We start from the raw sequence: 11,243 nt of genomic DNA, 5'->3' as shown, positions 1-11,243 counted from the left end.
GGTTGGGGTCTGGTTGTGCTGTGGGTTGGGGTCTGGTTGTGCTGTGGGTTGGTTCTGGTTGTGCTGGGGTTCAGTGTCCAGTTGTGGCGGGGATTTGGGGCCGGGCTGTGCCAGGGTTCGGGCCGGGCTGTGCCGGGGTTTGGGCCCAGGCTGTGCTGGGGCTTGGATCCGGTTGTGCCGGGGTTTGGGTTCTGGTTGTGCCGGGGGTTCTGGGTCCGGTTGTGCCAGGGTTCAGGGCCAGGCCGTGTCAGGGGTTTGGGGCCGGGCTGTGCCGGGGTTGGGGCCGGGCTGTGCCGGGGTTCGGGGCCGGGGTTCGGGCCGGGCTGTGCCGGGGTTCGGGGCCGGGGTTGGGGCCGGGCTGTGCCGGGGTTCGGGGCCGGGTTCGGGGCCGGGGTTGGGGCCGGGCTGTGCCGGGGTTCGGGGCCGGGGTTGGGGCCGGGCTGTGCCGGGTTCGGGGCCGGGGTTCGGGCCGGGCTGTGCCGGGGTTCGGGGCCGGGCTGTGCCGGGGTTCGGGGCCGGGGTTGGGGCCGGGCTGTGCCGGGGTTCGGGGCCGGGGTTGGGGCCGGGCTGTGCCGGGTTCGGGGTCCGCCCGCGGCCCCCTCGCACCCTCGTGCCCGAGCCTGGCGCGGCCCCTCGGGCACGCGGGACCCGCGGTGTGGGCGGGGCCGGCGGATCAGCCAATGGCGGGCGAGCCCTCGGGCGGAGTGGGCGTGGCGTCTCCATAGCGACGCAGCGCTCGCCCCGCCCCCTGACAACGGCTGCCCTCCCCGTGCCGGCGCGCGGCGCTCCCCGCGCGGGCCGTGACGTGCGCGTGACGCAGGCGCGCAGCGAGCGCGTGACGCGGTCCCGGTCGGCGCGGGCGGGGCCGGTTTGAACGCGGGGCCGACGGGGCGAGCGCGGCGCAGGTACCGGGCCGGGGCCGCGCCGGGGCCGCCGGCCGGCGGCGGGGACGGCCCCGGGCTCGGGGAGCGGCCCGGCGGGGCGCCGCCGCCGTGGGGGCACTGGCGTGTGAGGCCTGCAGGGCCGGGCCGCGCCCCTCGGCGGGCGGAGGTGCGGCGGGGACCGGGGGTGGCGGGAGCGGCGGGGAGGTACCGGCCGGTGAGGAGCAGGAGCGGGGAGAGCGCGGGCCGTGCCCCGCTCGCAGCGCGGGCGGCCCTGCCCGGCGGCAGCTGCACCGGCGGCTCCGCTTTGTGCCGGCGGGGCTGGGCGGGGGCCGGGCGCTCGGTATTGATCCCCGGGGAGATACCGGGAGGGCTTCAGCCGGGGGCGCGGGGCAGAGCGGTGAGTGACTTGCCGCAGCCGGGATTCCTCTCGGCGGTTCCCACGTGAGCGCCTCGGTGCTGGTTTTCGGTGGGAATTCCCGCGGCCGAGCCCTTTGCAGGGTGGTGCGGGAGGGTCCTCCCAGCTGCCGGCAGCCCGCGGGTGCGTCGCGATTCCTTCGCCGATGGCTCGGGAAGGCTCGAAAGGAAGCGGCTCCACCGCAGCCCAGCGTCGGTGTCGCTCAAACCTCTGGTTCTGTGTTTCAGAAAATGGCAGTGAATGTGTATTCTACTTCAGTGACCAGCGATAACTTGAGCCGACATGACATGCTGGCGTGGATCAATGAGTCTCTGCAGCTGACGCTGACCAAGATTGAACAGCTGTGCTCAGGTACGGGGGTTCTCCCCGAGGGCAGTTCCACGTGGGATGCGCACCCTGGTTCTGTAGAGGTGCAGCTGCACCCTCTGTGCTGCCCTGCTGCAGCTGTGCTCCTGGCTGAGTTCCTGGTGTGAACAGATTCGTGGTCAGTGTTATGATCCATTTATGGTTGGAGTGTTATTGAAGTGGTTGTTAATAATGTCAGTGTAATGAAAAGGCACGTTCTCATGACTTAGTACAGCATAGATGCTATAAGGAATGGATGTTAATGTGAAAAAAAGACTCTGAGGAAGAGGGTGTTTTCCCATGAGCAATTAAGCATTTAGTCTTTATGGGTAGAGTAAGTCTTACAAGTGTAACTGGCAAAAACAATTGTGATTTGTTCTGGAAGAGTACTGGAGTGTGAGGAAGACAGAGCAGCGACACGTGGGGTCATGTGCAGGACTTTAAAACTCCTCTTGGTCCTAGACCACATCTAGTCTGTGTCAGCCCAGCTTACCTTGCTTGAACCAACTTCAGCACAGCTGAACCTCTTATACAGTAGTAGGCAGGAAAGGGGAAGTGTCTGTGGTACAGAAATGGAGTCAAGTGTCATCGTAGGGAGGAGTGTGTGGGAGGAGGAGGCTTGTAAGAACAAATAAAAGATAATAGTCTGCAATAAGAGTTGATAAAAACCCAAGGCTAAGAATGCAGCCTGGGTACAAGATAATTTGGAAAATACAACAGGCAGTCGGTGAAAAGTGGAAGTTTGGCTCACACAGTGACTTTAAGATAAGGTGTTGCTCATGGAAGGAGAGATGTGGAAATTGGCGGTGAAATACAAGGAGGGATTAATTAAAAGTGAGTTTTTGGACTGTCAATACAAGCTGTGGCTGAGTCCATGGAAGAAACAATCCCAAAGATTACAGAGAAGCAAGGGACTCACAACAGGCATTTGACAGGTATTTGTAGTGGCTTTTGTCTAGTGAGATGATGGACAAGAAGTGCAAGGGTGAGGGAGCTAAAGGTCTAAGATCACAGGAGGAAATGAAGTGATAAGCACTGTCTGCTTTCTGATTGGCACGTTAAACTCTGTGGTGTGCAGGGTTGATTTGCATGGGATTGGTGTGAGCCTTGAATGCTGTGAGAGCTCTGTGCTGAAGTAAGGATAATTATTACTGTCTCTGCAGAATTCCAGCTCACCTGTTTTTGGGAAAAGACTGAGAGCTGTTGATGTGGTATGTCCTGAGTAATGTCCCTTTTCTGCATCTGCAATAATGCTTCGTGCCTTGGCAGGGATTAAGTGGCTTTTGCTGTCATAGTCCTGTGGAAGCTGGAGTTCCCAAGCTTGTTTTGCTGTCTTTGGCAAGGACAGCAGAGACAGCAGCAGTTTGAGGTTGCATAAATTGCACAAAACCTGCCCTTTGACTTACGCTGCCATCCCTCTGTTTTTGTCATGCTTATCTCTCCGACTGCCAATAGTGAGCAAACCCCTGGCTTCTGGCAAGTCCTCTTGTTTGAGTTGGGATTGGAGCTCTGCAGCAAGTGAACTGAGAGACAGTGGAGAGCAAACAGCAAGAGCTGGTTTGTTGTTTTTATTTTTAATTTGCACCAGTGGATGACATCAGTGTCGTGGCTTTCTGGAAGCAGGTGAAAGTGGGAGCGCCTGCAGAGTATCTTGATAACACAGTGAGCACTTATAGGATGTGGTTGAGATGAGCAGAGTAGTTGAGGGCAATGCCCTTCTATATTCCTTCTTGGCCTTCAGATAGCTCCCAACAGCTTGTTGTGTAGCTGTTGGATAATTTAGGTTAGGGTTCCCATTGCTGCTTCATTCATTAGTGTTGGAGTGAGAATAATGCTCTGAATGTTGTGCTTGTGCTTTTAATGGTTCTGTATCATCACTGCAGAGTGAGGATCTAGTTTAAAACCACTTTTTATTTTTAATGTGTATATTCTACAAATATGGAGGTGGTTGTCCACTCTTTGTGGCTAGGCTGAATCACTCTTTCCCTCTTACTTCAGCAAGTGCTGAATTGGAGGATATGAAGGATTTAATTTAATAGGAAGAAACACTTATTTTGGTTATTTGATCAAGGCCTGCTTTAAATATAATTATGCTTAATTAGCCTCTTATCTTGGAGAGCACTTTGAACTATGTATAGTTCTGTTTGTAGGAGGTAAATGTATAGGTTGTTTGTAGGAGGTAAATGTATTACAATTTCAATAATGGTTAAATACAATTTTTAGAAGAATGATTTTTCTGATTTAGTTCTATTAGTATTGGTAAGAGAAGATTACATGCCTGTTAGACACTTGTAATGTCTCAGACCTGTGCTTATATCTGTGAGGAAAGGAAAGTCAAGTTATTCTTTAGATTTTTTTCCCCCCTTGGAATTATGGAGGCAGGTTTGCTCTTATTCATAAGAGTTCAAGTCATGAGCCCAAAAGTTTGGTTCTCCAGCTCCTTTAAGCTTATTTGTGGCCATGCTGCTCCGAAAAGGAGATTGAAGGTTCCTGTTTCCTTGCCTTTGTTGCCTTTAAAGGGCTTGTGTGACTGAGGAGTGAGTCAGGTCAGTTTGCTGACCTGACTGGAAAACTCATGAAGGTTAGTGAGCTGAGGTGACTTAATTCATCCCAGCATTTGTGTTCTTTTCCTTTTGGCAGGTGCTGCATACTGTCAGTTCATGGACATGCTCTTCCCAGGTTCTGTAGCACTCAAGAAAGTGAAGTTTCAAGCAAAATTGGAACATGAGTACATTCAAAACTTCAAAGTTCTACAAGCAGGTTTTAAACGAATGGGTGTTGACAAAGTAAGCTGGGCTTTAACTGATTCTCTGCTTTCAGTGTTAGTGTAGATGGGATGAACTTCATGATTTAAAACTGAATAAATCTGGGAATAGAGTTTGATTTTGGTTTGTAAATCTCAAAACCTTTTGTTTTGGTTTGTCTTGGCGTCCTCACATAAGTTAGGACACATTTAACTTTATTCCAGCCAAAGTCAGGTTTCCAGTTCTTAATGATGAGATTAATGTTACCCTTTTAATTCTGGGAAACAAAATAATACTGAAATTTCTATGAGATATGGTTTGCTTGAGCTTCCTCTTTGGATCATCTTTGTAGGAAGCATGCTTCCATAACCTACTGCTGTGATAGTCCTAAGGATTCCATATTTCTCTTTACAAGTGTATAGAATTATATAATCTAAGACCATCAAATCCGGTTGTTCCCCCAGTATTGCCGGGCCCACCACTAAACCATGTCCCCAGGGGCCACATCTACATGGCTTTTAAATGCCTCCAGATATTAAAATACGTGATTTTTAGTAGTGAGAATGAAATAGTGAAAAGACTTATTCAGGTGGAATGACAGTTCTGCTGATGGAAGGGGGATTTATTCAGGTAATAGTTATAGACAGTGTGTGTGGTCGGATGCAGAACATGCAGGGTGTAACATTTTTCCTTTTTTAAGATGTCTTATTCCATGGATGGCACCTACAACACAGAGTCCTCTGCTTGGGGACAGTGCAGTCTGTCCACATAACCCATCTGGTTAATCAGCCTGGCTTTCAAAGGCCTTATGAAAAAAAAATTCTCTACAAGCAAAACTTCACTATTTTCTGCATTTTTTAATAGTCTTTAGTTGTACAGCTCATCCCAGAGAAGCTGGAGTCTGCTATTACAGTGGTGTTTAGTTCTTATAGCAGTTCTGTACTTGGTCGGTTCAGATGCATCAGACCCAGCTTCATGTGGATAGGAAGTTTTGTCTGTAAACTTGGTCTAGCAGAAACTTTGCAGCAGAATTATTTAAAATTATTTGGACTGTAAAAGGCAAAGCATGGTTGGTTCTTCAGTCCAATAATTACAGAAATCCTGTTATTTGACATAGTTGTGGTCAAGGGGGATTTTCCCTAGACTGGACAATAATTAATTTTGGATATCTTTTGAGTGCATTAACTTTAAATCTTTATATAAAATCCCAGAGAGGTTCTTTACCCGTAATATGATTGTGACTATTTTTTTTTTCTTCAGATAATTCCTGTGGACAAACTAGTGAAAGGAAAATTTCAGGACAACTTTGAATTTGTTCAGTGGTTCAAAAAATTTTTTGATGCAAACTATGACGGGAAGGAGTATGATCCTGTTGCTGCTCGACAAGGCCAAGACACAATAGCACCAAACCTTGTTGCTCCAGTTGTGAACAAAACCAGGAAATCTCTTGGTACTGGCAGTGCAGGTAGAGAAAATAGTTGAAAGATGATCTAGATCATGAAAAACTCTGGTAAATGAAGGCTGGGTTGCGATTTAAAATAAGCGTATGGGATTTTGCATCTTATTTCAGAGATGCCAGGCTCAAAGACTGAGGCTGCTGTAGTACCCAGGTGTCTGGAAGCTACAGAAAGAACAGTCCTCTACAAGAGAGAGAATGGCAAGGAATGGTGCCATGTGTGCCAAAAAAAAAAGGACATGTTACATGGAGTTAGGGAACATATTCAAACTCTTTCATGCCTAAGCATGTTTGGAGGGGGGATAGTACCTTTGTGGGAGGGAGAATTTGAATTAATTGATGAATTGATCTTGCAGCCCCACAGAGGCCCATTGTTGCACAGAGGACCCCAGCAGGTCCCAAAGCTGGGCCTGGGATGGGCAAAAAGAGTGGAGGAGATGATGAATCGGCAGGATTGATCGAGCAGGTGTGTAAGGACAACCCTGTGACTGACCTCTGCTTGATAGAGTTATGTGCAAGTTTGTTTGTCCAATACCACGGAATGTCTGGGTCAGGCAGATGGAAGAAAATGATCTGAAACAGCTCATTTAAAATCACCTAATTGGAGCCCTTTGTTATAATGGTCTTGCTCTCCTGATGGTAGCAAAACCTTTCCTGTAGCACGTGTGTGCCCAGACATTTCACCCCAGTGTGGGCTGTGTCACACATAGCAGGGTTTGTAAGTATTCCCACAGCTGTGTTGCAGCTCTCCCAGCATTCCAACGGAGCTATGAGCAGCTGCTCCTTCGCTGAAATCCGCAGTGCAACACAACTGAACCTGCTGTCAGCAGGAGAGTTGTTGTAAAAGAATGTGCAAGCAGAGAGAGCTGCAGGCAGTCAGTGCTTTACCTATTTCATGGAATCAGCCTTTAGTCTTTCCAAGTGGATTTGTGTGTGTTTGACTGGGTGTTTGTTGTGGTAGTGGTACTAAAATTTGAGAAATTGCCCTTTTCTTCCTCTCACAGTCCCCCCTCCCCCATATCTTGGTTACTGCTGAAGTGCTTTGCATATCAACACCCTTCTGAGAACTTTTGGGACACCCCTTTTGCATAGATCCTACTGAATTCTATCTCTGGTAGATGTTTGATTATTATTGATGCCCTTTGGCAGATCAACGTATTGAAAATTACTGTTGAAGATCTGGAGAAGGAGAGAGACTTCTACTTTGGAAAATTGAGGAACATTGAATTGATCTGCCAGGAGAATGAAGGGGAGAATGATCCAGTGTTGCAGAGGATTGTGGAAATTCTTTATGCCACAGATGTAAGTAATCTGTTATAGACTGGGTTGCACAGTTCTTCCTGCCCTTGTAATTGGAAGCTGGTTTGCTTTCCAGGCCTCCCTCTAGTTCTACATTTTTTTTTCCCTGTGAGGTTTATGGCCTAGCTTTTTCCTGTAATAAAGCATCAGATAACTTAATTATAGTCAGACAGCAAACAAGGTAGACCTTTCATGAGTACTTTATAACAAGTAGATCAAAGATGAGGAAAATACTTCTGGTAGTACATACTGACACTGTAAACAGTGACTTAAGGGTGTTTTACCTGAAGTAAGAGAACAAAAAAGGACCTACATAGTAACCAGGAGGTGGTTTGACATCAGATTTTCATTAAAGCACTTGTTTTCTTCCCCTTCAGGAAGGCTTTGTGATACCTGACGAAGGAGCACCACAGGAGGAACAAGAAGAGTATTAACAGACCACATACTGTACCAGCAGAGCAGCAACATCAGAATTCTTTGCCCCAGATCATGTGCTTAACTGTAAAATACTCCACTTTATTCTTAGAGGACTCACTGGTTTCTTTTCATAAGCAAAAAGTACCTCTTCTTAAAGTGCACTTTGCGGAAGTTTCACTTTTACAGTGGGTTTGAGTTAGGAGCTCTTTCTCACGCTGTAGCAGAGCAGTATTCACATCGAGGTGGTATATTTAGGGAGCAAGAGGCTGAATATTTGGAACTTGTTGCAGAATGGTTTGCTGGTAAAACACTGGTTTGTGGGAAGACTCTTTTGTATCTAAGGCGGTGTGCAGTAGAGAAATTAAAGACTGACTTACAGAAAGATTGAGTTAATGTGAAATTGCAGAACAGAAATTATAATAAATGCCTTAAGAGTATTTAAAATATGCTTCCATATGCCAAATTGAAGTAATGTGATGGGAGATTTTATGTGCTTCATATTGGGGTAGACGTTTGTTTAACTCCATTCACTGCTGTCCGAGAGGCCTTGTGTGGCAGTCTCACTGTGTCAGCAAGTGCTCAAAAGGGGCTATTAAAACAAAACTCCATTCCTATGTAAAGCTGCTTACTAAGTGATTAGTTCTCGATGAAATGGGCCTTAACGTTGCCTGTCACAAGATTAGAGGGAGTATGAACAGCTGAGACACATAAATTACCTTGAAGAGTGCTGAAGCCTTTTTCTGTGGCATTGTGGCTTTGCCAAAACGTACTGTGTTTTCTGTAAGAAAAGCAAAACAAAGGACACACAGTCTTACTGCCTAAAATGTCCTTCAGAAGTGATTTTTCTTCCTGGCTCTTGTTTTTATTTGTTCTGTTAGTTTTCATTTCTCTTGGAATCCCTTCTGTTCTCTCACTTTTCCCATCCCAAGGAATGCTGAACACACCCAATAGTTGTAACAGGACTTGCACTGTGCAACTGGCTTTGAATGAAAGTGAATTGAGCACATGAGGATGATATTTTTCTGTCTGCTTTCTTTTTTTTTTTTCCTTTGAACCAGGGCATATTAGTAATAACACTTGCCAGTTCAGGAGTCTTCTGGGGTAAAAACTAAAAGATGCTGGCTAACAGAGCTAATGTTATTGTTATTGCAGAAAATACAGTACTGAGACTAACTTAAATATTAATATTTAAAATACTTTCCTTACCTGTCCTTTTTGCTATCATGCCCCTCATTACTGTTGTGTTTGGCAAGATCCTGCAAGACTTCTGACCCCCCTTCACTACTGAGATTGATCAGTCCTGTTGTGCTTGTATTCATTTGTTTCTGGTGGTAGCTTGTCCTAAAATGTGTGTAGGAGAGCATTTTATGGTAATTGTGTAGTGCATGAATCTTTGTGAAGTTCAGAGAAAAACCCAAATTCAGTGAATGCCAAAAATGCAAGTATCTAGCCATTGTTTAAAATTGCAGTGGTGCTATTTCTCTTGTGGCCTTTTAGACTTCTGTTGCCCTAAAACTCCATTTTACTGAGAAACCATATTTGACTTGGATTTTTCTTGACAGGGTTTTTCTATTTTAAGCAGTTTCTAAATAAAGTTCTGTATTTCAAGAGTGTCATGTCTGCTGGAGTCTCATGCTTTCAGATATGATTAGGCAGAGCTGAAGCCTGTGATAGTTTCATGATGAAGCTTGCAGGACCTGGAATTTCAGCTTCCATTCCCCAGCCTCAGGCATTGCTAACCTCAGTAGCAGTAGTCTTGGAACTTTGTTTGGAGTATGCTGGCACAAATGGTTGTTTTGGTTTTTTTTTGTTTTTTTTTTTTTTTCTTTGTGTTTTCCCTCCCACAAGTTGATGGGATGTGAATGTGGTGTTGACTTCCTCCTCTTGGTGTGGGAATAGGGATGTGTTACAGGAATGCTGTCACATGATTTTACATGTGTTTAACGTGTTTGGAAACTGCTAGAACACTGGTTACAAGTTACAGACAAACGAGATGTTAATTGTTTCTGTCACCAGGCTCTGTGAGCAGACTGACTGTAAACTGAGTTGATTTGTTTGACTTGAATTGTATTTCTTAGATGAGCTTAAATGCTCCTGTCACAGCTGTGTGCACAGACCAGCATCTGCAGAGAAGTGCTCATGGGATGTATCTGATCTTGGAATGGAAAGTGATCCCTGCAGGGCTGTTCCTGTGCTGGGGAGCACTTTCCCTGCCCCTCAGGGCTCTGTAGGTGCCTTACTGAGAACAGGCACTGCTGGCACTGCCTGCTGCTGTGGCACAGCTGGGGCTGGACACAGACCCAGGGTTTGATGCACATAAAATCTTCTTTCCCATTACTTCCTTGCTTTGAAGTCGGAAGCATATTTTTTTCGACTCTAAATATTCCATTATTCCAGCAACTCAAAGCAAAAAGGTGGCAGCAGAATGTGGCTGAAGGTGAAGATGACTTTTGGGAGGTCAGAAGTTGTGCACTGGGACCTGGTTGCTTCAAGTCTCTTTTTCCAAAAGGATTTGCATGTGTGGAACTGGGAAGCAACAGGTCATTAGATGTGTTGATTTTGGTCAAAGCAAGTAAATGGCCTTTCCTGCTAAGAGAAGGCTGAGTCAGAATTGCTGCTGATGTGCCTTGGGAGGCCAATGGATGTGTGGGCATACTGAAGGTGCATTATAAAGCTGAATTGCAGTGGCAGTCTGGTCAGCCACACACTGCTCAGATTTCCAGTTGCTTACATCACTTCTTTGCTACCAAGATGAGTCATAAATAGAATGGGGACAAACTCATGTAGCCAAGTTATGGCTCCATTATAACATCTTGGCATAATCTGGTTTTTAATGTCCTTTTTGGGAAGCAAATTACAGTAGGCTCAACTCAAACCCATAGACTTAACATAGCTACTCTGTTACCCTGGTACAGTATATGCTGTTAAATGCTCACCTGCTGGAATGATTCTGATAGCATCCAACCTTTCCTAGTATCTTAGTTCTATCAGTTCTTTGAAAAACAAACAGAATGGAAGAAGCAAAAGCTCATGTCTCCTTTCTGTACCAACATGTCTTACTTGCAGGTGGACTCGTGGATGTTTTTTTTAACTTTTATTATTCATTTTTTAAAAAATTCCTGGTTTGCAATGACAATTCTTACTGTAACTGGTAAAAAGCCTTCAAATAAAGGCCAGAAATTTTCTTGTTGTCATATCATATCACAGTTTAATGTGGCTGCTTGAGCACTCGGTCATCTCGTAGGCTGTCTGGTGGAATGTCCTTTCACAGGAACAGGCTCAGGGGTGGGAGCTGAGGGCATCCTGTCAAGGATAAGGCTGGAATCTGCTGCTCACAAGGGAAAAGTATTTTTTGCAAGATGGAGTGTAAACTTGAAGGGCTGTACCATGGATTTCTGATGGTACACACCCTGTGCCTCTAATCCTGTACTAGTACAAGAAAAAGGGGATAATAATGTGGGCTGTTATTGCAGGGTGCTGGTAGATGGGGGGAATTTGTCAGGACAGCTGAGGAATTACTGATCTTGTAATGTGGAGGAAGTGAGGTGAGATGGAGCCATTGCCAATTCATAATAACCACTTCTGGTTGGTGGCAGTGTGAAAAGGCAGTGGGTGTGGAGGGAGTGCAGCACTGCTCTGGTGATGCTCTGAATGCAGGCAGCAAACCCAAAGCACCATCAGCA

General features: G+C 46.6%; 1 protein-coding gene across 4 annotated transcripts; it reads left to right on the top strand.

Annotated features, from left to right (window-relative positions):
• Positions 1 to 829: 829 nt before the first annotated feature.
• Positions 830 to 10,761, top strand: MAPRE1 (microtubule associated protein RP/EB family member 1). 4 transcript variants are annotated; one of them, XM_085558142.1, is made up of 9 exons: positions 830 to 905; positions 1,527 to 1,650; positions 2,808 to 2,855; positions 3,100 to 3,201; positions 4,285 to 4,430; positions 5,649 to 5,853; positions 6,201 to 6,310; positions 6,994 to 7,146; positions 7,521 to 10,761. In XM_085558142.1, the coding sequence occupies exons 5-9, from the start codon at positions 4,305 to 4,307 to the stop codon at positions 7,575 to 7,577; spliced, it is 651 nt and encodes a 216-aa protein (XP_085414268.1). In that variant the 5' UTR covers positions 830 to 905; positions 1,527 to 1,650; positions 2,808 to 2,855; positions 3,100 to 3,201; positions 4,285 to 4,304; the 3' UTR covers positions 7,578 to 10,761. The 4 variants fall into 4 exon arrangements, with proteins under 4 accessions (XP_085414268.1, XP_085414267.1, XP_021383069.1 ...); XM_085558141.1 differs by lacking the exon at positions 3,100 to 3,201; XM_021527394.3 differs by lacking the exons at positions 2,808 to 2,855; positions 3,100 to 3,201.
• Positions 10,762 to 11,243: the final 482 nt, after the last annotated feature.

The sequence above is a fragment of the Lonchura striata genome, chromosome 20, assembly GCF_050655825.1.
Source record: "Lonchura striata isolate lonStrDom1 chromosome 20, ASM5065582v1, whole genome shotgun sequence".
Classification (NCBI taxonomy): Eukaryota; Metazoa; Chordata; class Aves; order Passeriformes; family Estrildidae; genus Lonchura; species Lonchura striata.
This window is presented reverse-complemented; position numbering and strand designations above follow the sequence as displayed.

Coding starts and splice junctions, on each gene's coding strand:
- MAPRE1 (XM_021527394.3), top strand. CDS start 1,530: ATGGCAGTGAATGTGTATTCTACTTCAGTGACCAGCGATAACTTGAGC. Junction 1,651..4,284: donor GATTGAACAGCTGTGCTCAG/GTACGGGGGTTC, acceptor TCCTTTTGGCAG/GTGCTGCATACTGTCAGTTC. Junction 5,854..6,200: donor TCTTGGTACTGGCAGTGCAG/GTAGAGAAAATA, acceptor TTGATCTTGCAG/CCCCACAGAGGCCCATTGTT.